Genomic DNA, 27,157 nt, shown 5'->3' with positions numbered 1-27,157 from the left:
TATCAGTTTTCTTATTATTGTTACTATTATAATTGATGCTTTTGACAACCAACTCATCTTGGTTCTCTTCTCCCCATAAGTGTCCATTCACTGGGAAATGTCTGTTTCGATCCTGAAAAAGCATCAAGAGATTCTTACTGATTGTGGCGGGGATGAGTTCACTTCCATGTGTGGAAACAGTGGTGACAGCGGCAGGAGAATCTCCCCTCCCAAAGCTCCCGAAACCCCTCGCAGAGTCTGCGTTGCTGGAGAGAAGAAGACAGTGAGACTCAAAACATCTGAGCTGAAAGAATCAGAATCCGTCAAATTACAAGTGAAAAAGGCCTTGTTTGGGAGATGCTTTTGCGCTTCTAAAATACACTGACTGTAGAGAAAGTGCACAGAGGCAGAGCGCAGGCAGTGGCTAGTCTGCTGAGAAGCGGGACTGATACGTAATCTGGCCGGGGGTGAATAAAAGGGTCTGAGTTTTTTCATCCACTTTTCTTGTGTATCAGATTTGCCAAAAAAGAAGAGAGGGGAAACTGAGGCCAGCAGGAGCTGCTTTCATTGATTCAGTCGAGTGTCTCGTCTGCCCTTCGTGTAGAACGCAGGGCTGCCCTGTGAGCCGTGACTGAGTGTGGAAAACTCCTCCGTGTCTTCCAGAGTTTAAACCCTAGGTGCTTATGCCATGTTGACATGGGACTAGTACTGCAGAAGGTAATAATAAAATAGCAAATCCTAGGAGCCTGAGTGACACAGTCAGTTGAGTGTCTGACTCTTGATTTCAGCTCAGGTCACGATCGCAAGGTCTTGAGATCGAGCCCCACAACAGGCTCCGTGCTGGACGTGGAGCCTGCTTAAGATTCTCCCTCTCCCTCTCCCTCTGTCTCTCCCCGCAGCTCGCTCTCCCCGTTACAACACTGGAGTGGGCTCTGTTGTAAGACAGCAAACTTGCATCATTGCTGACGTTCAGTATGAGATGCGGAGCCCAGATCTGGGGTCCTGTAAAATGCACAGCTGTGCTGGGAGTTAGGTGGAGCCTGTGAACCACCCTGGTCGCCCCATTCGTTATATATAAAATCATTTCATTTAGTTAAAGAGATCGAAGAGAGCCTCTTAATGGCTTAATGCCTTGTTCCTACCGTGGACTCCTCTCCTTGAAGACAAGGAATTTTTATTTTCTTGCTGTCAGGATGACATCCCTAAACCAGAGCGGCAGTTACCGCGACCTGAGAGAAGGCACCTGAGTGCCTTACCAGAGAGTAAATGTTCGCTGAAGCTATAGTAACAAAATAGAGCCCAAACCGAGAAAGACAGTATTGTGTTCTCCCGTGGGATCCAATGACAAGCTCCAGACCCTCCACACTTTCTATATAAAGTGTTACCGGCCAAAATACAAGTGATCAATTACTGTCATGGAGAACCCACCGGCAAGAGGTGGCATCAGTTTCCAGACACTTCCAAGATGTGTTGAAGTCAATCATAGAGCTAAGCTGACCTTTGCTCACCTGGGTTTCTCGTCCTGGCAACGTAACAGCAGAAACTGTGCTCACCCCCTGACTGGTTTCGGGAAATCCTTGGAACACCATCCTCGCTTCCCTTCTGGCTTCAGATTGGTGGTCCGTGCAATCCCTGCGGAATGCCGAGAATCTATTTTCTACCCCGTGCTCTCTTCTCACCTCAGGGCACAAATGTGATGGCTAGAATGGAGATTCCCAGCAGGAACATAAAAATCATCTGGCTCACTCGTCGGCCCAGGTGATTCATTGCCAAAAATCCAGCCCAGTTGCCTGGAAGGTTGACGAAGCCAGAGAGAATCTGGAACAGGCAAATAATTTCCCGCACGTGCCGGAGGTGGAGAGTCAGGCCATAAGAGAGTACGGCAGTTGCGAGTCTGTGGTAAACAAAAGAGGAAAGACAGATGTCATAAGGTTTAGATGCTCTGTCCTAAAAAACGGTAATTTGAGCTAGGAAGCCGCGGTGGGTGTTAACATATAAAGGCATGGTCTGCTTTGCAGCGTATTCACATTGATTGTGTTTTCTTATTTTCTGTATTTTTGAAACTCTGCCATTTTCAGTCTTGATCCTGGAGAGACTGCCTCTCCCAGGGTTGGCTAATTCATAGAGAGCAAAAGACCCCCTTGTAAGTCCATCTTTGATACACAAACCACCCACCCCGAGCCCACGCTCCAACCATCTCCTTTACCAAGCTCACACACTATGTCAATATTCCCCCTCTCTAAAACCCCAGGACAAGGTACTGGACAACTGGGGACCACCACTTTAGCCCAGAGCCCATCAGAATTCTTCAAACCATTCAGTCCTAACCTTACTGGGGGACCTACCCTCTTGTGTTCCCACCAAAACTGCAGTAAAGATGCCGGGCCACGCATTCACCTCTCTGCTTCCTGAATGACCCTGGTGCTCTCCACGTGGCCCTGTCTGGACTGTCATGCCTTCTCTTTCTAGGGATCTGTGGGTATAAACTTCCTTCATGACAATCATTTCCAAGAGTGCCTGTCTTGCCATACCTGATTAAAACTAATCTCTGGGTACATTTTAAACACACTTTCTTTGCAAGGTAATGATTTAAAAGTTATCATAAAATAATGGTATGATCATGGAGGTTATAATTGTTGATAAGCTTATTGGAGGGGTGGGGAGTTTTGTGGTGCAGGATACATAATGGGACCTTCTAGAGTTTTAGAGTTTTTTCCGATATTTTCCTCTGGGCGATGGTTATGTAGTCACATATGGAAATATTAATTGAGCTGCACTTTACTGTTTATAATTGTACCTCAGTTGAAATGAAAATGAACAAGGGAAGGAACTTAAAGCAAGGTCTGTCCTTGATTGAAGATCTCAGCATCATCTCCGGTGATGAGTCTCATAGGGCCATGTGATAAAACTCCTCATTATGCAATTTGTTTTGTGTTGGTCTTTTCATAACCTGTTTGCTCCCTCCAAACAGCAATTATCTTTGCGGCTTCCTCACATTTTATTTCAAATCTGTCTCTAGAGCGTGTTGTATCCTCTGAAATAACAGACAGAAAAATATCCCCAGTATTTGAACATTCCTGCAAAGCCTACCTCACAGAGGACAGGGCACAGATTCCTTTATGCAGGTTGAATGCGTGAACCGAGTCACACATGGAAGGTTTTATCTTTGCTGCCTCCAGGTCCTTCTGCATCTCACAACCTTCAACAACAGGAAGAAATCACTCAGTTTTCACAAAAGGTAGGCATCATGAGGTCCATAATGGAGGATAAGACAGATGGCTTATTTTTCTGTATCCTGCAAAATACAGCCATTAAACATGCATTGATAAGTGTGAAAGTGCTATGAAAGGTGAATTGGGGGGTTAGAGGGGACTGAGGGAAATTATGTAGTGACAATGACATTTTAACGTGAGACTCAGGTGGGCTGCAGGGCCTCAGAATGGGTGTATAGGCTAGAGATTTAGATCGGGATGGGTCCAAATGAAGAGTAACTAGGATATGGTCCAATGCTTCATTTTTATCAGATGGGCGTGACAACTGGGCTTGGCTCTCAGTTAGCTGCTTTTAGTAAAAAAATTTAAAAAAAAGTTCATTTCGGGAAAGAGGATAATTTCCCTAGAGCCTATATTTTGGTTCTTGGGTCTACCACTTGCAGAGAAATCTTGGCATGCTGTGCTCCATGAATGAGATGGCTAGAATTAAATCTGAGAATGAGATCAGGGGAGAGCTAGGTGTAGTATGATTTACACCCAGATTTTATAACCCGGCCTCATATGATGGCTCTATAACATGCTAGGTATATACCTTGAGGAAAGTAACAGGACATCTCTAAGCCTCAACTTCCTTGTCACTAAAAAGATGAATAAGAAGGGATGCGAGAATGCTTTCATATCGCCAAATCAATCAGCATGATGCATCACTTTAACAAAGTGAAAGATAAAAACCATATGATCATCTCAGTAGATGCAGAAACACTTGACAGAATTCAACATTCTTTCACGATAAACACTCTCAGCAAACAAATTCACAGCTAACATCTGCTGCATTTCTGTGCACTAATAATGAAGTCGCAGAAGGAGTTATTTAAAAACAACCCATTTACAATTGTACCAAAAAGAATAAAATACCTTGGAATAAATTTAACAAAGGAAGTGAAAAGCTTATACTCTGAAATCTACAGGACATTGATGAAAGAAATTGAAGATGACATAAACAAATGGAAAGATGTATCATGCTCACAGATTGGAAGAATTAATATTGTTAAAATGTCCGTACTACCCAAAGCAATCCACAGATTCAATGCAATCCCTGTCAAAACACCAACCATTTTTCACAGAACTAGAACAAATAATCCTAAAATTTGTATGGAACCACAAACGACCCCGAATAGCCAAAGCAATCTTGAGAAAGAAGAACAAAGCTGGAGATATCACAATCTCGGATTTCAAGATATAGTACAAAGATATAGTAATCAAAACAGTATAGCACAAAAATAGACACATAGATCAATAGAACAGAATAGAGAACTAGAAATAAACCCATGCTTGTCTGGTGAATTCATCTATGACAGATGAAGCAAGAATATACAGTGGGGAAAAGATAGTCTTTTCAATAAATGGTGTTGGGAAAATATATAAAGAACTCATACAACTCAACATCAAAAAAGCCCCCAAATAATCCAATTAAAAATGGGCAGAAAACATGAACAGACATTTCTCCAAAGAAGACATCCAGATGGCCAAAAGACACATGACAAGATGCTCAACACCACTCGTCACTGGGGAAATGCAAATCAAAATCACAGTGAGATATCAGCTCACACCTGTCAGAAAGGCTAGCATCAAAAAGATAAGAAATAACAAGTGTTGGCGAGGACGTAGAGAAAACAGAACTCCATGCACTCTTGGTGGGAATGTCAATCAGTGCAACCACTGTGGGAGACAGTGTGAAGTTTCCTCAAAAAATTAAAAATAGAAATACCGTATGCTCCAGTAATTCCACCTACTGGGTATTTACCCAAAGAAAACAAAAACAGTAATTTCAAAAGATATATGCACTCCTATGCTCATTGAAGCATTATTTACAACAGGCAAGGTATAGAAGCAGCCCAAGTGTCCATCGATAAATGAATGAATAAAGAAGATGTGATATATGTGAATTATGGAATATTACATATTTCCAGAGATAGAACAAAACCTGCCACAGGTAGACACTCACTACATATACCATAAACGAGAGTGTGTGGATGAATGAACAAATAGGGAACCCTCTTATGCTCTCTTCTATGCAGTCACTAATTCTTCCTTCTACTGGCTTTACTGTTCTGAAAAAATGGCTGCCATAACATTAGTTGGAAAGGCATGGATTAGTTTTTATTACTTTTTCTTACACATAGTGAGACCAATATACACTCTTTAGAATTGTTAATACTCAGTGCTTCCTGCCTCCATTGAGCCAGATGTGTGTTCAATACTTTCAGCAACAGAGTATTCCCTTCTAACATTAACCCACACGATGTTGACACCCATTGAGAACCAGTAAAGTGAGCTTGGAAGACCTGTGAAGGTCCAAGGAAGACCTTCCATTCCCCTTATGGATAATAACTAATATAGACATCAGGTTATGTCTTCCCATAACCCATATCCAGCTCTCTTCCTCCTCATGCCCATGGCCAGGGCATCACCAGCATTCTACCTTCCATTCCTGTGTGCAGCTTTTCTAAGTTTCTTTAAGCCCTCCTCAGGTTCTTTGGCGATCATCAGCCACAGAGCAGACTCTGTCACCCACCTGATCAAAGAAGACAGAGGTGCAGCCAATTCTCATGTGCCCATTTTTCACGTATTCTATGTCTTGAGATGTAGAGGCCCTCAGAACACACCACCCCAAATATGCTGCTCTGGCTTATTGATTATTTTGAGCTGAAGGCACGTGAGAAACAGCAGATGCAGGAAGAGCTCCAACCTCCCTCTTTCTACCTCAAAGTAGGTCATGAAATTTCCCATGACAAAGATGTCCTTTCTGTGTTAGAAAAAGAAGAACATTCTTATCAGTAGAGACTGGGAGTTGATGCTGAAAAGGACCTGTACAAACTTAATAAAATAAGTCATAATAAAATAACTTTTCCCCTTAGTTTTCCCATACATTTTCTACTCGCTGTCTCACAAATTGCTGCCCCCAGTCCCAGGCCCTTTGTTTTGTCTCATCCCTTACAATTTACTGTTTGTTTATGTGTGTGTGCATGTGTGCGTGTGTGTGTGTGTGTGTGTGAAAAAGGTATATAAGCCTTTAGGGCTAATGGCTTCTTTGCATTTTCATTTCCCTTTTTTCTTCTTCTTCTTTTTTTTTTTCGCTTTCTTCTTCTTTTCTCTCTTTTTTTCCTTAATTTTTTCTTTTTTTCATTTTCCTTCTGAAGACTCCCGTGCACTTGTAAAAATATGAAATGAATTTGTATGTATTTCTCCTGCTCATCTATCATATGTCAGTTTAATTCTTAGGCTATCCATAGAACCTAAAAGAGTAGAAGGAAATTTTCTTCCCCTGCAGATAGATGCCTTTCCTCTCCCATCTAATACCCATTGCTGTTCAGTTGTACCAGAAAACATTTAATCTTCTTTTTCTTGTACCATAACTAGGAAAATATGAGGATGACCCCCTCCGTGCAGTGCACCTTCACTGCCTGGAGTACAGACTTGGAGTTATATTGGTTCCCCTTTTATTTGGGGGAGGTGCCAATTTTAGCAAATGTAAGTACAGTGTGCCCAGATTAATTTGTATTCAAATTTAGTATAACAATGTTCTATGCAATACTTTGGACATACTTATAATAAAATATCATTTGTTATGTATCAGAAATTTGAATTTAATGGGACATCCTGTATTTTATCCAGGTAGCACATAAAAATACGGAACCTCAAACAAGTAGAAATGTCACACAAACAAAGAAAAATTTTCAGAGTGACTATGTGCCATGAAACATTTGAGATATTATTATAAAAAATTATTGTTTGCCTGAAATTCAAATTTAATTTAGTGTCCAGAGATATTACCTGGCAACCCTGTCCGTTTGGCTTCTCAAATCACACAGATTAGTAAAGCTAACGCTCTAGTGTTGACCAAGAACAAAACAGAATCCACATACCCTGGCTCCATGCATCTTTCATCCCAGGGTCCTCTAAGACTAAGACAGAGTTCATTCCTTAAAGACAGAAAGATGACAAATAATGTCACAGAAACCACCAGCTGAAAAGTACACCAGCCTTGAATGGCAAAAGCCAGACCTCGTAAGTTTAAATGTCCGAAAATACTGACACAGATTACCGGAGTCATTCCCAGGGCTTGGAATCGGGGCACTGTCCGTTCTACAACTGAAAAAAAAAAAAAAAAACCACACAAAAACACAAACAGGACTGGAAGTTCAAACAAAGGCGGGATGTCAAAGTCAGAGTCAAGGCTTGGAAAGTGTACAAGGCCAAAAGTGTTGACTTACCGAGCATAACACTGTTTGCAAAAACGGTCATGATAGAAAGTCCAGCCAAGAACTGCAGTGAGCAGGAAATGAGGAAGGCGAGCTGGGGGAAACATCGCATGAGAAGTAACCTCCCCAACCTGGGGAACAGGTACAAGTTAGATTATGGGAATAATAACAGCCTTTGGCAAAAAATAAGTGTGAAGAAAGGGCAGGCTTTGGAATTTAGGTAATGTTTTATCCAGTAAAATTTGACGCTTGAAACTTTAAAGAATCAACAGTGAATCAGCAGCCAATCTTCCCAGAAGCAACCCTCCTGTTCATAGAGATACTGAGTATAAAAAGTTTCTTCCCCGGGGCGCCTGGGTGGCACAGCGGTTAGGCGTCTGCCTTAGGCTCAGGGCTTGATCCCGGCAATCTGGGAAGCCCCACATCAGGCTCCTCCGCTATGAGCCTGCTTCTTCCTCTCCCACTCCCCCTGCTTGTGCTCCCTCTCTCACTGGCTGTCTCTGTCTCTTTCGAATAAATAAATAAAATCTTTAAAAAAAAAAGTTTCTTCCCCAATCTGTTACCAGGAGACCTTTGACACCAGTTGAAACCAAATAAGAAATAAGCTGCAATAATGGAATTTTAGCCCATAGTAAATACTCCTTGTATGAAGAGATGCATTTAGCACAGGACAAAGTCTGTACAGTGGCTGGCACACAGCCGATCCATATCTGTACTGGGGTCTCTGGGACCCCGCAAGCTAGGGGCTAAGCTGATGCAAACAGTTTCCTTCTGTTACTGATTTCTAGTCTCACACCACTGTGGTCGGAAAAGATACTTGATATGAATTCGATCTTCTCATACTTGTTTTGTGTCCTAACATGTGATCTATGCTGGAGAGCATTCCGTATGTGCTTGAGAAGAATGTGTTTTCTGCTGCTGTTGATGGAATGTTCTCCATATGTCTATAAAATACTTAGGTCCATTTTGTATAAAGTATACTCTAAGTTCAATATTTCTTTATTGATTTTCAATCTGGATGATCAATCCATTGTTGAAAATGGGGTATTTTAACCCCCTGCTATTATGGTATTGCTGTCTTCTTCTCCCTTTGTATTTGTTAGTATTTGCTTAAGATATTTAGGTACTATGATGATCGGTGCATATTTTTTTCCTAGTTTTATTGAGATTTAATTGACAAACAGCACTGTATAAGTTTAAGGTATATAGCATAAAGACTTGAATTTCATATATTGTGAAATGATTGCCACAATAAATTTAGTTAACAGCAATCATTTCATACAGATACAAAAAGAAAAAAATTTTCTTGTGTTGAGAACATTTAAGATCTATTTTCTTAGCAACTTTCAAATATATCATATAGCAGCGTTAACTACAGTCATCCTGTTGTACTTACGTATCCCCAGTACTTATTTATCTTATAACAGGAAATTGTTCCCTTTGACCACCTCCATCCAATCCCCCCCACTGCCCCACATCTAATAACCACAAATCTGATTTCTTTTTCTATGGGTGCTTTTCTGTTTTGTTTAGTTTTGTTTAGAGCCCACATTAAGTGAGATCATACAGTATTGGTCTTTCCCTGTTTGACTTATTTCACTTAACATAATGCTCTCAATGTCCATTTACATTGTGGTAAATGGCGGGGTTTCCTTTTTTTCCGGCTGAATGGTATTCCATTCAACTTCTTTATCCTTTCATCCATTTATCGTGTTTTTGTTTCCTTCGGCTATATACCCAGAAGTAGAATATTTGGATCATATGGTAGTTTTATTTTTAACTTTTTGAGGAATCTCTTTTGCCTCTCCGTATAAACCTTAGAATTAGTGTTGATATTTACAAAATAATTGGCGTAGATTTTGATTTTGATGCGTTGGGTTTATAGTTGAAGTTGGGAAGAACTGACATCTTGAGGGTCCTTTTAATATTGTGTAGGAATAGGGAAGGGCTGTTGTGACAGACATTATGCAGTCTCCAGTAAACTGTTTCTAGTCTGTGACAGTGAGCATGGCTCATTATTTTCTTCTCTTTACCCAATTATTTATTGCTTCTATGATCCTAAAGGGGGTGTGGCAAATAATAATCTGGATGATATTGTATATGACTCAAGGTCAATGTCTCTGATCGGGGTTCATAATAAAATTTTTAATCATCATCAAAAGGCTTGAATGCATCACCAATGATTTCCTTTCTCCAACCTCCGAGATGAAGTCTCTTTCCAGTCAGGAATATGTAGAGTGACCATAAAATTTTCATCCTCAGTGGGATACTTTTTTTTTTTAAGATTTTATTTATTTATTTGACAGAGACAGAGGCAGTCAGCGAGAGAGGGAACACAAGCAGGAGGAGTGGGAGAGGAAGAAGCAGGCTCATAGCGGAGGAGCCTGATGTGGGGCTCGATCCCAGAACGCCGGGATCACGCCCTGAGCCAAAGGCAGACGCTTAACCGCTGTGCCACCCAGGCACCCCGCTCAGTGGGATACTTTTGACATCAAAAGGGGATGTTATTAATTACTAGGCAAATAATTAGGCAAACAGGATTACTGATCACTCAAGGAATAAAGGAATTCGGGCTATTGCATTAGATATGCAAAGAGAAAGGATTCAAGGAACCGATGCTGAGTGGGTTTGTCTAGGTTCAGACTAGTGTTTAATTGGCACAAAACTGAGATAGCTAGAGTAGTTGTCTGAGTCCCAGAAGCCCATGTCCACACCCTGAGTCACCCTCACCAGGGTGTTTTAAAACTTGTTTCTACAAGGGCACCGGCATGCGTCTAGTTCCGGCAATGGAGTGAAGGTGGGGTCTGACTTGTTTGAGGGATTTAAACCATGAAATTTTTAATTGCTTTGTTTCTATCTAAACATTTAACTATTCAACATTTTAAAGAAATGAGAGAAGTATGAGACTACACATTTTTGAATGTTGGATGAAGGGGACGTATTATGCTGCTGTTCGGTGGAATGTTCTAGTCTACTCAGTCCATTTGTTGTAGAGTACGGTTCAATTCCAATATTTTCTTGTTGATTTTCTGTCTGGTTGATCCGTCTATTGCTGATAGTGGGTTATTGAAATCTATAGTTACTGTATTATTGTCTGTTTCTCCCTTAAGATCCGTTATTAATTGCTTCATGTATTTCAATGCTTAGGTGTTGGAAGCATATATATTTATGATTATTATATCTTCTTGATGTATTGATCCCTTTGATATCATATAATAGCATTTTGTGGGTCTTTTTTTTTACCTTTTTGGCTTGAATTCTATTTTGTTTGATATAACCGTGGCTACACCTGCCTTCTGCTTTCCACTTGCTCGGAGCATCATCTTCCACACTTCCGCTCTTGCAGCCAGTATACATTTGGGTATTATTCTTTTAAATCCATTCAGCCACTCTGTGCCTTTTGATTTGTGAGTTCAATCCATTTCATCTAAGGTAATTATCAATAGGTAAGAATTTACTACTGCCATTTCATCTTTTGCTTTCTGGTTATTTTGTTTCTCCCATGTTTCTTTTTCTTGTTTTTGTCTACTTTAGTAAGTTCGCGGTTTTCCATGGCGATTTGCTCAGTCTCCCCTTTTATTTATGCTTTGGGTCTCCGCTCTAGATTTTTGTGCTGTGGTTACCGCAAAGTCCACATAAAACATCTCATAAAATAATCCTTTTTCTGTTGATAGCAATTTATCTTCATTTACTTATCAAGTTTCCTTCCCTTCACCCTTCCTCTTTTATATTTTTGATGTCATGATCTTGTCTTTTTTTTTTTGAGGGGGGAGGGACAGAGGGAGAGAGAATCTTAAGCAGGCACCATGCCCATCGTGAAGCCCCATGCTGGGTTCGATCTCAGGGCCCTAAGATCACCATCGGAGCCAAAACCAAGAGTCTGACACTTACCGTCCTGAGCCATCCAGGCACCCCTCATTTCCTCTTTGTAGCCCAGGTTACCAGCGACTGCTTCATAACTGTTATATGCTGAATAAATGATTGCTGAATTAAAGATTTTTAGAGCTCTTTATAATGACACCATTCAATGTTTTAAGCAGTTCTATAGCATGTGTTATGCTATAATTCTGCCATTAATAACAAACTTCTATTTACAAATCTTTGCTCTTTTGGAAAATAAAAGTTGGTATTTTATTTTGGTTTGAATGTCTTTAAATTCCAGTGGTTTTGTACAGTTTTGCATTATTATGAGACTTTTCTTTTGAAAATTATATGCTCCTGTCTTTTGACTATTTAATATTGAATTATGTATTCTTTTCATGAATGTTTATTAGATATACATATTAATATAGGGCCATTTTGAAAATTTTTAATTTGGCTTTTGCAATTTTTTAGAGTAGAGAAGGGGCAGAAGGAGAGGGAGAATCTTAAGCAGGCTCCACGCCTAGCTCAGAGCCTGACGCAAGGCTCAATCTCACAACCCTGAGATCATAACCTGAGCTGAAATCAAGAGTCGGATGCTTAACTAACTGGGCTACCCAGGTGCCCTGCAATTTATTTTTGATGATTCCTTATCATGTTTTAAAATGTTGCATTTGCATCAGAAGCCAGGGATGTACTGTATGGTGACTAACATAATATAATAAAAAATCATTAAAAAAATGTTGCATTATCCTTTTTAAACTTAGAATACAGAGACTTATAAAAAAAGCAAATAAAAATCTCATAAAGGTACACCATTAGAAGTTAACAGCTTTAATCATTTTTATGAATATTAGTCTAGATTTCTCCTATTTCTCTAGGGCTGGTCCAACAGAGGTTTTAAATGAGCATTTAGTCCAATCTGTCTCTACTTACATTTCTGGCATTTGCTTTACTATTCAGAACAGTTTTGTAATTCCAAGATTTTATAGCCAGGTTTCATATTGAATAACATGGTTTAATTGTTCTATATATCTTTTCAATCACATGAAGTATTTTTTTTTTTGGTTCAGAGAATGAAGTTAAATTATTAGGCATTTATTTATAGTCAGTAAATGGTACTTATTATGTAATTATTTATTTCTACCACTGATTTATGATGCCCTAATTATCAAACTTCAAGTGCCCAACATGCTACCATATCATTCTTTTTTTTTTTAAGATTTTATTTATTTATTTGACAGAGAGAGACAGCCAGAGAGAGAGGGAACACAAAGGGGGAGTGGGAGAGGAAGAAGCAGGCTCCCAGCAGAGGAACCTGATGCGGGGCTTGATCCCATAACGCTGGGATCACGCCCTGAGCTGAAGGCAGATGCTTCACAACTGCGCCACCCAGGCGCCCCAACCGTATCATTCTGGACTTATTTGGATTTGTAAATACATCTGCTCTTCGTGTTTTAGACCCATTGTCTCTCATTCTAGCATATGCTGCCCCAAAAACCTGCCCCACACTCCCCCCATGAACCTCATTTTTCTGAATCATTTTGTCTATCATTAATTTGTAGATACATGTGGCACTCTTTTTCAAGTTGTCCCAAAAGAATGGAGTTTTCCATTGTAATTACTCCATCAATTACTCTACCAATTAATTGGGGCAGAATCAAAGTTTTTTAATACTATTCTACCTTTCTATCCAAAAACATGCTAGAGGTCTACAATTTTACACATATTTTACTGGCTGATTCCTTTTAAAATATTAGGACTTTTAATGTATAAAATTGTCAAATCACTATGTGGTACACCTGAAACTAATATAACATTGTACGTCAAAGAGACTTCGAGAATAAAAAAATGTTTTCAAGTATTATGGCTTTTCTCAAACTTCTCATTATGATTAATTGTAGATATTTATATATATATATATATATATATATATATATATATATTACTTAGTACTGCAATTGTGAATAAGATCCATGATTCCATTATATCTTTTTATTTTATTTATTTTACAGATCTTTCTAATATCTGGGGATGATCCTGATTTTCCTTCCTCCATCTTGCTCTTTGATTAGCAGTTAGTTCCTGGAACTCCTTAAAACTGGGTCACTTTCATGAAGGTATCTTCTTTCTTTGCTTTTCTTAGACCTTCTCTCCTGGTAAAATACAATGAGACCAGCAAACAAGCACAAAAATGAGAGGACATCAAATCGGCATCTGCGTCCCGCACTCTTTAGAGAAAACTGATTCTTGACCCATCAGTTTTGATAAAAACCATAACCCCTGCCCCAAGGATTTGAGTTAGTTTTGGGAAGGCAGCTTCCATAGTTTCAACTCTCACTCTCATGTTTGGAGGTCAAGGGATCTGGATGCCAAAGGATTTGGAAGAGGCAAAGGCGGTACAAAAAAGTTTAAAAATTCTTTCCAATTCTTAATCATTTAAAAATGCCTATATTTTCTTTCTTTCTTTCTTTTCTTTTTGACTAGGCTCCATGCCCAACATGGAGCCCAATGTGGAGCTTGAACTCATGACCCTGAGATCAAGACCTGAGCTGAGATCAGGAGTGGATGTTTAACTGATTGAGCCACCCAGGCACCCTTCCTTCCTTCCTTCCTTCCTTCCTTCCTTTCTTCCTTCCTTCCTTCCTTCCTTTTTTTCTGGAGTAGTCTCCATGCCCCCAAAGTACCTATATTTTATTATTTTTTTAAATTTTATTTATTTATTCGACAGAGAGAGAGACAGCCAGCGAGAGAGGGAACACAAGCAGGGGGAGTGGGAGAGGAAGAAGCAGGCTCCCAGCAGAGGAGCCTGATGTGGGGCTCGATCCCAGGATTCTGGGATCACGCCCTGAGCCGAAGGCAGACGCTTAGTGACTGAGCCACCCAGGCGCCCCCAAATACCTATATTTTAAATTGGGCATTCTTCAGCATCCCAAAAGGTTAAGCAAACCCAAAAAGAAATGTGTATCATGTGTGCTATATCACAAAATATGTTTTCGAGAGCATCTGAGATCTTGTTTGTACATGTATCTTGGTCATCTAGCACCTACCATTGATCTACAAATCAAGAAAATTCATGGTCTTACCATTTTTAAAAACTCAAAAATTAAGATGTCCAGAAGAAAATTTCAAAGTTAGATATTACCATGTATATGAAAGAACAAGAAAACAAACTCTTTCTAACACTCTTAATATACTGGAGAAATTGTTTCTCTCACTCTCTGGTTTCCATTTAACCTTACAGGTGAAAGACTTTGGTTGAACTTCATAACATAACGACTGTTAAAGTGAAAATGCCAAGTAAAAGGGAAGCCCTCCATCTGAAAAAAGACTGAACAATGATGCCCTCAACCTTAAAGGTTTTAAACCTGCCCAGAAATCCACCTCACTATGTGAGGTTTCCCTCTGCCTCCTCTTGATTAAGCTTGCTATTTGTTTGAATGCACGAGGATTCAAGATAATAAAATTTCCTGTTCTGTGTAAAACCAACCAACCTATATTTACTCCTCCTTTCCCTCTTTTCTCAGCAGTTGCATTCCCAGTGGGAACCAGCCGGTCTGGATCTCAGAGGCAGCCCAAAGGGACTGCATTGTGCATCGATCCCAGGACTCCAGGATGATGACCGAGATGAAGGCAGATGAGACACACTGCCATCTGGGGGAGGGGCTCCTGTCGACTCCCTGATCCCGTTCAGATCCTTCAGTGACCAGGGAAGTCCTCCGCCACTCTGGGGAACTTACTGCACTCCCCCAGCTGGGGGCTGCCGGGATCTGAGGGGTGACAGTCTGGTGTCTGGGTCTGGATGTGTCTGTGAAATACCTCCAGGGTGTGTTTGTCACATGAAGGCACCTATTTTTTTCACTAACCTGATGAGGGCTGGGCGAGCCGGTTTGTGTGACCTAGGGAGACGCGGGGGAGTCTGAGGTCGGTGGGAGGAGAGGTGAGGCTGTAGCTAAACCATGCCCTGACCACGTAGCCTATGTCTAGGTCTAAATCTTTCCCTGGGAGGGGCGGTGGGTGGCTCCATCCATAGGGAGGGCGACTTGGTCTTGGGTCATGAGTTCAAGCCCCACATTGGGCATATAGCTCACAAAAAAAAAAAAAAAAAAAAAAAAGGGGNGGGCGCCTGGGTGGCTCAGATGGCTGGACGTCTGCTTTCAGCTCCGGTCATCATCTCAGAGTCCTGGGATCGAGCCCCACGTCCGGTTTCCGGCTGGGCGGGAAGTCCGCTTTTCCCTCTCCCTCTGCCTCTCCCCCTGCTGATGCTCTCTTGCTCTCTCTCTCTCAAATGAATAAATAAAAAATTTTAAAAATTCATTAATCTTTCCCAGGGGAATGGTGTCTTGCTTTCTTCATCAGAGGGTTTACTCACTCCTTTTCCACATCCTGGATGAAGTCAGGCAGAGGCTGATTCCGGGTTTCAGGAAGGAGGAGAACAGCAAGGCCAGAGAGGATGGGGAAGACGCCATACATGATCCAGGGCAGGTGGGGAGAATACACGGTTAGAATCATCAAGAGCGGGGCCAGGGCTGCCCCAGTATTAGCAGCGATTCCCAGGATTCCTGCAGCTGTTGCCCTTGGAGTGCAAACAATACAAAAATAATTTGGTCTAAATCCACACAGGTAATTTGTGATTTATTATTTTTCTTCGATTATGGGAGATATCACAACAGTGTTTAGATCCATGAAGGTTGACCATATACTCTTACATTTCAAATGTGCTCTCTTATTTGCTGGCAATTTCTTTCAAGTGCACAAGTGCATTAAGACATACTTACCAGCACCATTGAAATTGCAAGGATTATTAGAAACTTTTATCAACAGCTATATGCCAAAAAACTAAACAATCTGGAAGAGATGGAGGCCTTCCTGGAAACCTATAAACTACCAAGACTGAAACAGGAAGAAATAGATTTCTTAAATAGGCCAATTAACTATGAAGAAATTGAGTCAGTGATAAACAACCTTCCAAATAATAAAACTCCAGGCCCAGACGGTTTTCCTGGGGAATTCTACCAAACATTCAAAGAAGAAATAATACCTATTCTCCTAAAGCTATTTCAAAAAATAGAAACAGAAGGAAAGCTACCAAACTCATTCTATGAGGCTAATATTACCTTGATCCCCAAACCAGGCAAAGACCCCCTCAAAAAGGAGAATTACAGACCGATTTCTCTAATGAATATGGATGCCAAAATCCTCAACAAGATCCTTGCTAATAGAATCCAACAGTACATTAAAAGGATTATCCATCATGACCAAGTGGGATTCATACCTGGGATGCAAGCATGGTTCAACACTCGCAAATCAATCAATGTGATACATCATATCAACAAGAAAAGACTCAAGAACCATATGATCCTCTCAATTGATGCAGAAAAAGCATTTGACAAAATACAGCATCCTTTCCTGATTAAAACCCTTCAGAGTGTAGGAATAGAGGGTACATTTCTCAATCTCATAAAAGCCATCTATGAAAAGCCTACTGCAAGCATTATTCTCAATGGGGAAAAGCTGGAAGCCTTTCCCTTAAGATCAGGAACACGACAAGGATGCCCACTCTCGCCACTATTATTCAACATAGTACTAGAAGTCCTTGCAACAGCAATCAGAAGACAAAAAGGGATCAAAGGTATCCAAATCGGCAAAGAAGAAGTCAAACTGTCTCTCTTTGCAGATGACATGATACTCTATATGGAAAACCCAAAGGAATCCACTCCCAAACTATTAGAAGTTATAGAACAATTCAGTAAGGTGGCAGGATACAAAATCAATGCCCAGAAATCAGTTGCATTTCTATACACGAATAACGAGACTGAAGAAAGAGAAATTAGGGAATCCATCCCATTTACAATAACACCAAAAACCATACGTTACCTTGGAATTAACTTAACCAGAGACGTAAAGGACCTATATCCTAGAAACTATAGATCACTTTTGAAAGATATTGAGGAAGACATAAAAAGATGGAAAAATATTCCATGCTCATGGATTGGAAGAATTAACATAGTTAAAATGTCCATACTACCCAGAGCAATCTACACTTTCAATGCTATCCCGATCAAAATACCGAGGACATTTTTCAAAGAACTGGAACAAATAGTCCTTAAATTTGTATGGAACCAGAAAAGGCCCCGAATCTCCAAGGAACTGTTGAAAAGGAAAAACAAAGCTGGGGGCATCACAATGCCGGATTTCGAGCTGTACTACAAAGCTGTGATCACAAAGACAGCATGGTACTGGCACAAAAACAGACACATCGACCAATGGAACAGAATAGAGAACCCAGAAATGGACCCTCGGCTCTTTGGGCAACTAATCTTTGATAAAGCAGGAAAAAACATCCGGTGGAAAAAAGACAGTCTCTTCAATAAATGGTGCTGGGAAAATTGGACAGCTACATGCAAAAGAATGAAACTTGACCACTCTCTCACACCATACACAAAAATAAACTCCAAATGGATGAAAGACCTCAATGTGAGACAGGAATCCATCAAAATTCTAGAGGAGAACATAGGCAACAACTTCTATGACATCGGCCAGAGCAACCTTTTTCACGACACATCTCCAAAGGCAAGAGAAATAAAAGATAAAATGAACTTATGGGACTTTATCAGGATAAAGAGCTTCTGCACAGCCAAGGAAACAGTCAAAAAAACTAAGAGACAGCCCACGGAATGGGAGAATATATTTGCAAAGGACACCACAGATAAAGGACTGGTATCCAAGATCTACAAAGAACTTCTCAAACTCAATACACGAGAAACAAATAAACAAATCATAAAATGGGCAGAAGATATGAACAGACACTTTTCCAATGAAGACATACAAATGGCTAACAGACACATGAAAAAATGTTCAAAATCATTAGCCATCAGGGAAATTCAAATCAAAACCACACTGAGATACCACCTTACGCCAGTTAGAATGGCAAAGATAGACAAGGCAAGAAACAACAATTGTTGGAGAGGATGTGGAGAAAGGGGATCCCTCCTACATTGTTGGTGGGAATGCAAGTTGGTACAGCCACTCTGGAAAACAGTGTGGAGGTCCCTTAAAAAGTTAAAAATTGAACTACCCTATGACCCAGCCATTGCACTACTGGGTGTTTACCCCAAAGATACAGACGTAGTAAAGAGAAGGGCCATATGCACCCCAATGTTCATAGCTGCATTGTCCACAATAGCCAAATCATGGAAGGAGCCGAGATGCCCTTCAACAGATGACTGGATTAAGAAGCTGTGGTCCATATATACAATGGAATATTACTCAGCTATCAGAAAGAACGAATTCTCAACATTTGCTGCAACATGGACGGCACTGGAGGAGATAATGCTAAGTGAAATAAGTCAAGCAGAGAAAGACAATTATCATATGATTTCTCTCATCTATGGAACATAAGAACTAGGATGATCGGTAGGGGAAGAAAGGGATAAAGAAAAGGGGGGTAATCAGAAGGGGGAATGAAACATGAGAGACTATGGACTATGAGAAACAAACTGAAGACTTCAGAGGGGAGGGGGTGGGGGAAGGGGATAGACTGGTGATGGGTAGTAAGGAGGGCACGTATTTCATGGTGCACTGGGTGTTATATGCAACTAATGAAGCATCAAACTTTACATCGGAATCTGGGGATGTACTGTATGGTGATTAACATAATATAATAAAATTAAATTAAAAAAAAAAGACATACTTTCGTTATTTAAAAAAATACTCTTATCCCTAGCACCTACCATTGAGTGGTTCTGTAGATTATGTGAGGTGATATGTTAAAAAATAACACAGTGCCTTGCCAAAGTCAGATTTTAATAAATCTGGCTCTAATTTTTGTTACTATTAATACTATTATAATTGGTGCTTTTGATATAACTCCTCAGTGTTCCTCCCACTGTGAGTGTTAATTAGCTGGGAAAGGTCTGTTTTGACCCTCCTAGAGCTTCCATGCGATTCATACCTGATTATGGTAGGGATTAGCTCATTTCCATGGGCAGAAGAACACATGATCGCTGCAGAACAAAGTCCTACTCCCAAAGCGGACAAAGTAACACGCAGGGTCTGCATTTCTGGAAAGGAAGACCAGTGGGACTCAGGAAATCAGAGCTAAAGGAATCACCATCCGCCAAAATACAGGTGAAAAAGAAGAATTGGAGATGTTTGCATGTGTTAACATTGTAGAGAACATGCACAGAGGCAGAGAACAGTGTAGTGACGAGTAGCTGAGAAATGTGACTTACCTGTATGTTACAACTTAACAGAGAATAAAAAACCCGAGTCATTTTATTACCTCTCCCTTATACAGCAGAGGTTTGCCGCAGGCGAAGAGGGGAACTTGAGTTTGCTTTCATTTATTTTGTCCAGTGTCTCCTCTGCTTTTCATGTATAAAGTAGGACTCCATATGAACAGTTACCGGGGGCTGTAACTCACTGATGCCCTTGAGAAGTTTAAAACCTGGGTGCGTACACGATATTGACGTGGGGCTAGTACTGTGGCAGAGAGTAATAAAACTGTTGTCTTAGGTTTTGGGTAAGCTGGACAGTAGCTTGATCTAGAGTAATATTTGAAGATCTAAGAATAAAGACCTTGTTGGACTTCGGAAACCTCTGAAGGAAATCTCAGAGTCAGTTTTCTACCCAATAATTAAAAAAAAAAATCTCACGAGAGCGTTGCAACATTGGGGTACGCTCTGTGGTAAAGGAGAAAACATGCATCATTTCTGACATCCAAGATGAGGGCAGAGCTACCAATCTGGGATACTGTAAGAGACACAGCTATGCTGGGAGTTAAGCGAAGCACGGGACAACCTCTTCATTACGTAGGATCATTTAATTTAGTAAAACTGATTCTAAGAGAGGCTTTAACTCCTTCACTCCTTGTTCCTATTGCATACTTTTCTGCTTGAAGACAAGATAGTTTTATTTTCTGGAAATCAAAAAGTCTTCCCTAAACCACAATTCCAGTTATGGTGACCTAATACAAGAATATATGTAGACATCAGGAGTAAATTGTCCCTGAAGGTGTAGTAATAAGAAAGCAAATGGACCGAGGAAATGACGGTATTGTGTTCTCAGGTGAGATGCAATTAATATATATTGGACACAATACTGTCATTTACAAGTGCGGTGGGGCAAAGCCAAAAGGGCAAGTGATCAATTGCTCTCCTAGACAAACTTTTAGGAAGAAACAGCACGAGGTACTTCTCAGATGTGATGAGCAAAGCCCTATAGCTGAACAAGCTTTTACTAAGCTTGGACTCTTTCCCAGCTGCTTAGTGGTAAAATCTGTCCTAAATCTTCAGATCAGTTTTGGGGAATCATTAGAACCATATTCTTACTTTCCTTGTGTGAGTCCAGTCCCCGAGTCCCTGAGATATTTCCTTTTTTTCAACCTGTGCTCTTTTCTCACCTTCAGGCAGAAATGTGGTGGTCAGAATGGAGATTCCAAGTAAGGACACGAAAATCATCTGGCTTACTCGACGGCCCATATGATTCAGTGCCAAAAGTGCAACATAATTGGCGGGGAGGTTGACCATGTTAAAGAGAAACTGGAACAAGAAAACATTGTTCCCAATGTGCTGGAGGTGGAGAAGCAGGCCATAAAAAGGCATGTAGGTTGCAAATCTGCAGTGAACAAAAGAAGGATACATGTCATTACATTTAGATCCTAGCTGCTCTAAACGACAATCATAAATATCGTCAGACAGGCAGCCAGTGGTTGGTGTTCAAGTACAATAGGCGTGATCTGTTTTGTGGAATATTCTACCTGGTGATGATTTAAAAACTGTCACTAAATATTGCATAATGATGGAGGTCATAATGGTTACCTTTCTTTGGTGGGTGGGGGGTATTGTTCTTAAGAATACATAATGAGGGGGGCGCCTGGGTGGCTCAGTCAGTTAAGCATCTGCCTTCAGCTCAGGTCATGATCCTGGAGTCCCAGGATCGGGATCGAGCCTGCATCAGGCTCCATGCTCAGCAGGGAGTCTGCTTCTCCCTCTGCCCCTTACCCTGTTTGTGCTCCCTCCCTCTCTCTCTCTCGATTTCTCTCTCAAATAAATAAAATCTTTAAAAAAAAAAAAAAAGAATATACTGAGGCCATCTAGGGTTTTAGAGTTTTTTCTATACCCTGATTTGGGTGATGGTTGCATATTTACATATGTAAATATTCATCAAGCTATATACGTTGGTGCGCTTAAAAAAAATTTTTTTTAAATTTATTTACGTGATCTCCACACCCAATGTGGGGCTGGAACTCACAACCCTGAGATCAAGAGTCACATGCCCGTCTGACTGAACCAGTCAGGCATCCCAACTGTTTGTAATTTTATCTCAATTGAAGTGGAAACAAACAAGAAACTTAAAGAGAAAATATCTACTGTGATTGAAGTTCACAGCCTCCATTTCCTGGTGCTGAGCCTGGTAAGGTGACATAATAAACAAAACTCATTGCACAATTAGTTCTGGGTCAGTCTTTCTGTAATGAAAAAAAACGCAATTATCTTTCTGGATTCCTCATGTTGCGTCTCCAAATCTGTCCCTACAACACGGTGTATCCTTTGACAGGAATAGATTCATGTCTCCACGATTTTAATATTCTTCACGCACGGTGTGAAGCCTACCTCACAAAGGACAGTAAGCAGATCCTTCCGCGCAGGACGGGTGTGCGGAACAAGTCAGGCACGGAAGGTTTTTTCTGTGCTGCCTCCAGCTCCTCCTGCATGACGGCTCTCAAAACCTTCAACAGCAACCGCCACAAGAAACTGTTGTCACGTGATGTGCGCACTGGGAGGTCCCCACGGAGGATGCGCTAGACCACTTGCTGTCATAGTTAGTAGCAAATCGAGACAGCAAAAATGCCCTGACATGTGAAAGGTGAATTAGGGAGATAAAGGAGCCTCAGGAAAATTATGTAGCAGCAAGGACTTTTTAAACACAAGATCTGAGTGGGCTGCAGGGCATCAGAAAGGGTGTGTATGTTCGATATTCAGGTCAGGAAGGGAATCAAACGTGAGTTACTTGGATTCAGGTCCAAAGCCCCATTTATGCTAGAGAGACCCGGCAGCTAAGCTTGGTTCCCAGCCGGCCGTCCTTTGCAAAGAAACTGTTCATCTCAGGACAAAAGACATCTCCTGAGAGCCTTTATTTTGGCTCTTCATTCAATCTTTTTGAGGGAAATCCTGGCATATTGTGCCTCCATGGAGATGCCTAGAATTCAATCTGAAGATAACCCAGGGTGGGATCTTGATGTGGAATAATTTATGTCCAAGTTGGTTACAATCTGGAGTTACTTAATGGTCCTGCAACATGCTAGGCGCATACCTTGCGGATGGTGATTATTTCTAAACCCCAATTTCCCCGTCATAGAAGAAGGAGGAGGAGGAGGAAGAGGAGGAAGGTGGGGGAGGAGGAGATGGAGAGGGAGAAGAAATACATAGAGAAAAATAATAGCACCTTTTTCATGAAGACCTTCTAGCCATACATGAGGTCATAAATACGCAGATGGAGTTATATCCAGCACACCTCAGATACTTATTAATTATTCCAATAATATTGACTTAATTCTCATCCCACCTCTACAAATGAAACAACACCATGAAGTCCATTGGAAAAATTCCATGAGGAAGGGACTTCAGAGAAATGTAAGGTCACCTAAGTGAGGACCTACCAGATCACCAATGTCCTTTACAGGTGCAGAGCTTGCTCAAGCAGCAAAATGCTGGACTTATTTTTTTTGGAAGAGAAGAGTCAAGATAGCATCTCCTTCCTAAAACTAACACCAGAAACCCATGACCAGGGGCCATTGTTATGGGCAGTATTCTAAGAACGGGCTCCAAGGCTACCTTAAATACGGGCCAGAGGAGGTCTCCCATGCCTATGAGACTGGCCTCAAATCACATCCAATATCAGGGGAACATTTGGGAGATGCTGAGGTTATTTCACACTGGCCATTCATTCTTGGTAAGCAGGGATGTGAGTTGCATTTCCAGAGGAATTTAGCGAGGTGATACCAGGTCATTTATGGGAACTCAAGGAGCTCCCCCTACCTGCTAAAATTATTATTCAAGGAAGAGGAGGCCTATATTCAAGTTTCCCAGACAAACAAAGCTTTAAAAGTTCATCAGCACTAGGGGCACCTGGGTGGCACAGTCAGTTAAGTGTCTGGCTCTTGGTTTCAGCTCAGGTCATGATCTCAGGGTCATGAGATCGAGCCCTGTGTGAGGCTCAGTGCAGAGTCTGCTTAAGATTCTCCCTTCTGGGGCGCCTGGGTGGCACAGCGGTTAAGCATCTGCCTTCGGCTCAGGGCGTGATCCCGGCGTTATGGGATCGAGCCCCACATCAGTCTCCTCCGCTGTGAGCCTGCTTCTTCCTCTCCCACTCCCCCTGCTTGTGTTCCCTCTCTCGCTGGCTGTCTCTATCTCTGTCAAATAAATAAATAAAACCTTTAAAAAAAAAATTCTCCCTTCCTCTCCTTCTGCCCTCCCCTGCACATGTGCACGCACTCTCTCTCTCCAAAATTAATTAATTAATCTTTTTTTAAAAAGTTCATCACCATTAAACTGGCCTTCTGATATATGTTAAAGGGACTTCTTTAAGTGGAAAAGGAAAGGCCATAGAGGTGAGAAAATTCTGGAAGGAAAAAAATTTCATGAGTAAAAACAAACATACAGTAAAGGCAGTGGAGCAATCACTTACGAAGTTAGTGTGAAGGTTAAAAGATAAAAGTAGTAAAATCAATTGTATGTAAAGAATTAGTTACGGGGGCTCACACGGTAATTAGATGTAAAATACAGCAATATGTACATAAAATGTGGAGAGGTAAATAAAAATGAAGTTCTTTTAGAATGTGTTCAAACGTAAGTGATCATCAACTTAATACAGACTACTGTATCTTTAGGTGTTATACACGAACCTCACAAAAACCATAAACCAAAAACCTGTAATAGATACACAAAAAATAAAGAGAAAGAAAGCCAAGCACATTAAAAAAGTCATCTATTACAAGGAAAGAGAACCAAAGAAGGAGAAAGGAACAGAGAAGGACTACAAAACAACCAGAAAACAATGAACAAAATGGCAATAAGTACATACCTATCGATAATTACTTTAAATGTAAATGATCTAAATGCTCCAATCAAAAGACAGAGGATGGCAGAATGGATTAAGGAAAAAATTTTAAAAAGGCCCATCCATATGTTGCTTACTAGAGACTCACTTCAGACCTAAAGAAGCATACACATGAAAGTGAAAGGACGGAAAAGATATTCCATGGAAATGGAAGAAAAAAAAAAAAAGCTGGGGTAGCAATACTTATATCAAACAAAACAGACTTAAAAACAAAGACGTACCAAGAGACAGAGAAGAGCATGACCTAATGGTAAAAGGAGTTCAATAAGAGGATATAACACTGTTAGTGGGAATGTAAATTGGTGCAGAAAACAGCATAGAGGTTCCTCACAAATTAAAAATAGAAGGGCACCTGGGTGACTCAGTCAGTAGAGCATCCGACTCCTGATTTCAGTTCAGATCATGATTTCAGAGTCCTGGGATTAAGCCCCACATTTGGCTCCATGTTCAGCAGGGAGTCTGCTTGAGATTTCCCTCCCTCTCCCTCTGCCCCTGCTCTCATTCACGTGCACTCTCTCTCTCTCTCTCAAATAAATAAATAAATAAATAAATAAATCTTTTTAAAAAAATTAAAAGTAGAAATACCATAGGATCCAGTAATTCTACTACTAGATATTTATCCAAAGAAAACAAAAACACTAATTCAAAAGGATATGCACCCCTATGTTTATTGTAGCATTATTTACAATAGCCATGACATGGAAGCAACATAATATCCACTGATAGATGAATGGATAAGGAAGATGTGGTATGTGTATAATATATGTATGTATATGATGTATATATATAATGGGATATTACTCAGCCATAAAAGAAGAATGAGATCTTGCCATTGTGGCAATCTGGATGGACCTAGAGGATATTGTGCTAAGTGAAATAAGTCAGACAAAGACAAATACCATACACTTTCACTTACATGTGAAATCTAAATAACAAAACAAAAAGAGAAACAGATCAATAAATACAGAGAAAAAACTGGTGGTTGTCAGAGGAGTGAGAGGTGGGGGGATGGGCAAAATGGAAGAAGGGGAGTGGGAGGTATAGGTTTCCAGTTATGGAATGAATAAGTCATGAAGTAGAAAACTACAACATGGGGAATATAGTCAATGGTGGTGTACTAGCATTGTGTGGGGACGGTAGCTACACTCGTGAACATAGCATAATGTATAGAGTTGTTGATTCACTATGTTGTATACCTGAAACTAATGTAACGTTGTGTGTCAAATAGTCCTCAATAAAAGAAAGAAAAAGCAAGCACTGGTTGTTATACGCAACTGATAAATTATTGACTACATCTGAAACTAATGATGTACTATATGTTAGCTAATTGAATTTAAATTAAAAAAAGACCATGAGAGACTATGGACTCTGAGAAACAAACTGAGGGCTTCAGAGGGGAGGGGGGTGGGAGAATGGGATAGGCTGGTGATGGGTATTAAGGAGGGCATGTATTGCATGGTGCACTGGGTGTTATACGCAAGTAATGAATCATGGAACTTTACATCAAAAACTAGGGATGTACTGTATGGTGACTAACATAATATAATAAAAATATTATTATAAAAAATTTAAAAAAAGAAATTAAAAAAGAAAGAAAAAGCAATCCTAAAGTTCTTATGGAAACACAGAAGACCCTTACAATCAAAGAATTTTTGAACAGAAACAAAGCTGGAGGCATCACATGTTTTGATGGCAAAATATATTACAAAGCTACAGTATGGTACTGGTATAAAAACAGACATAGCCCAATGGAACAGAATAGCAATAAGCGCAGCACACACAGTCACTTGATCTTGGACAGTGGTGCCAAGAAGTCACAGTGGGGACAGGATAGTGTCTTCCATGAGTGGTGTTTTGGAAAACTAGATATTGACATGTAAAACGAATGAAACCGGAAACTTATGCTGTACACAAAAATCAACTCACAAAGGGTTAAAGACTAAGATGTAACACCTGAAACAAGCAGAGAACAGAATGGTATCTGCCAGATGCTGGGGGGTGGGGGAAATGGAGACATATTTGTCAAAGAGTATGAAGTTTCAGTTATATGAGGTCAATCAGTCCTAGGGATCTACTGTATAGCACGCTGTCTATAGTTAGAATACTGTACTATATATTGAAAATTTGCCATTAGTGGGTTTTCAATTGAGTGTTATCACAAAAATAATGAATAAAGAGGGCAGGAGGAGGTTTTAGGAGATGACGGATATGTTTTACAGCGTCGGTTGTGGTGCTGATGTTTGGATGGGTACTTATCAGATTCATCAAATTATCTGTATTAAATATGTACAGTTCTTTGTATGTTAATCATACTTCAATAAAAAAATTTTTAGATTTTATTTAAATTCAAGTTAGTTAACATATACTGTATTATTAGTATCAACGGTAGCATTTCGTGATTCATCACTTGCATAAAGTTGTTTCAAGAAAAATCCTTCAGATGTGCCATTGAACATGTTTCCAGCGATGTTTTATTGCTCCTCCTTGACTGTCTAGACCCTAATCCTCTCCTTTTTCAATTAAACAAGGGGAGATGATTTTTCCTTGTCTCTATGAGAATCCTTTCCATCTCCCTATCATTGCAAACAGAAAAGTTAAACCCCCAAGAATTATAAACAGGATCTTGAGATATTTGCACCCGCGTGTTCACTGCAGCACGATTCACAATAGCCAAACCATGGACACAAACTAAATGTCCATCAGTGGATGAATGTGTAAAGA

General features: G+C 40.3%; 2 protein-coding genes across 6 annotated transcripts in view; both read right to left on the bottom strand.

The window, feature by feature from the left end:
• Positions 1-850: 850 nt before the first annotated feature.
• Positions 851-7,875, bottom strand: LOC117796778 (solute carrier family 22 member 9-like). 4 transcript variants are annotated; one of them, XM_034646208.1, is made up of 4 exons: positions 7,466-7,875; positions 3,070-3,178; positions 1,726-1,873; positions 851-1,611 (listed from the first exon to the last, which is right to left on the bottom strand). In XM_034646208.1, exons 1-4 carry the CDS (start codon positions 7,563-7,565, stop codon positions 1,588-1,590), a joined length of 381 nt encoding a protein of 126 aa, XP_034502099.1. In that variant the 5' UTR covers positions 7,566-7,875; the 3' UTR covers positions 851-1,587. The 4 variants fall into 4 exon arrangements, 2 of the variants coding, with proteins under 2 accessions (XP_034502099.1, XP_034502098.1); XR_004621438.1 differs by having other exon boundaries at positions 851-1,873; positions 3,070-3,274; positions 7,118-7,875; XR_004621437.1 differs by lacking the exon at positions 7,466-7,875 and adding an exon at positions 5,767-5,991 and having other exon boundaries at positions 851-1,873; positions 3,070-3,274.
• Positions 7,876-13,301: 5,426 nt separating this feature from the next.
• The window catches only part of LOC100480700 (solute carrier family 22 member 9), a 29,451-nt gene continuing 15,595 nt past the window's right edge, over positions 13,302-27,157 (bottom strand). The window contains exons 6-10 of one of the 2 annotated variants that reach the window (XM_002925351.4): positions 21,931-22,046; positions 20,718-20,932; positions 19,269-19,377; positions 15,687-15,890; positions 13,302-13,470 (exon numbers count right to left, since the gene is read on the bottom strand). In XM_002925351.4, the coding sequence (XP_002925397.1) occupies positions 13,410-13,470; positions 15,687-15,890; positions 19,269-19,377; positions 20,718-20,932; positions 21,931-22,046 (705 nt within the window). In that variant the 3' untranslated portion in view covers positions 13,302-13,409. Of the gene's footprint in view, positions 13,471-15,686; positions 15,891-19,268; positions 19,378-20,717; positions 20,933-21,930; positions 22,170-27,157 lie in introns of those variants that run through there. The other variant, XM_034646063.1, reaches the window with a different exon arrangement.

The sequence above is a fragment of the Ailuropoda melanoleuca genome, chromosome 16 (assembly GCF_002007445.2).
Source record: "Ailuropoda melanoleuca isolate Jingjing chromosome 16, ASM200744v2, whole genome shotgun sequence".
Taxonomy (NCBI): domain Eukaryota; kingdom Metazoa; phylum Chordata; class Mammalia; order Carnivora; family Ursidae; genus Ailuropoda; species Ailuropoda melanoleuca.
This window is presented reverse-complemented; position numbering and strand designations above follow the sequence as displayed.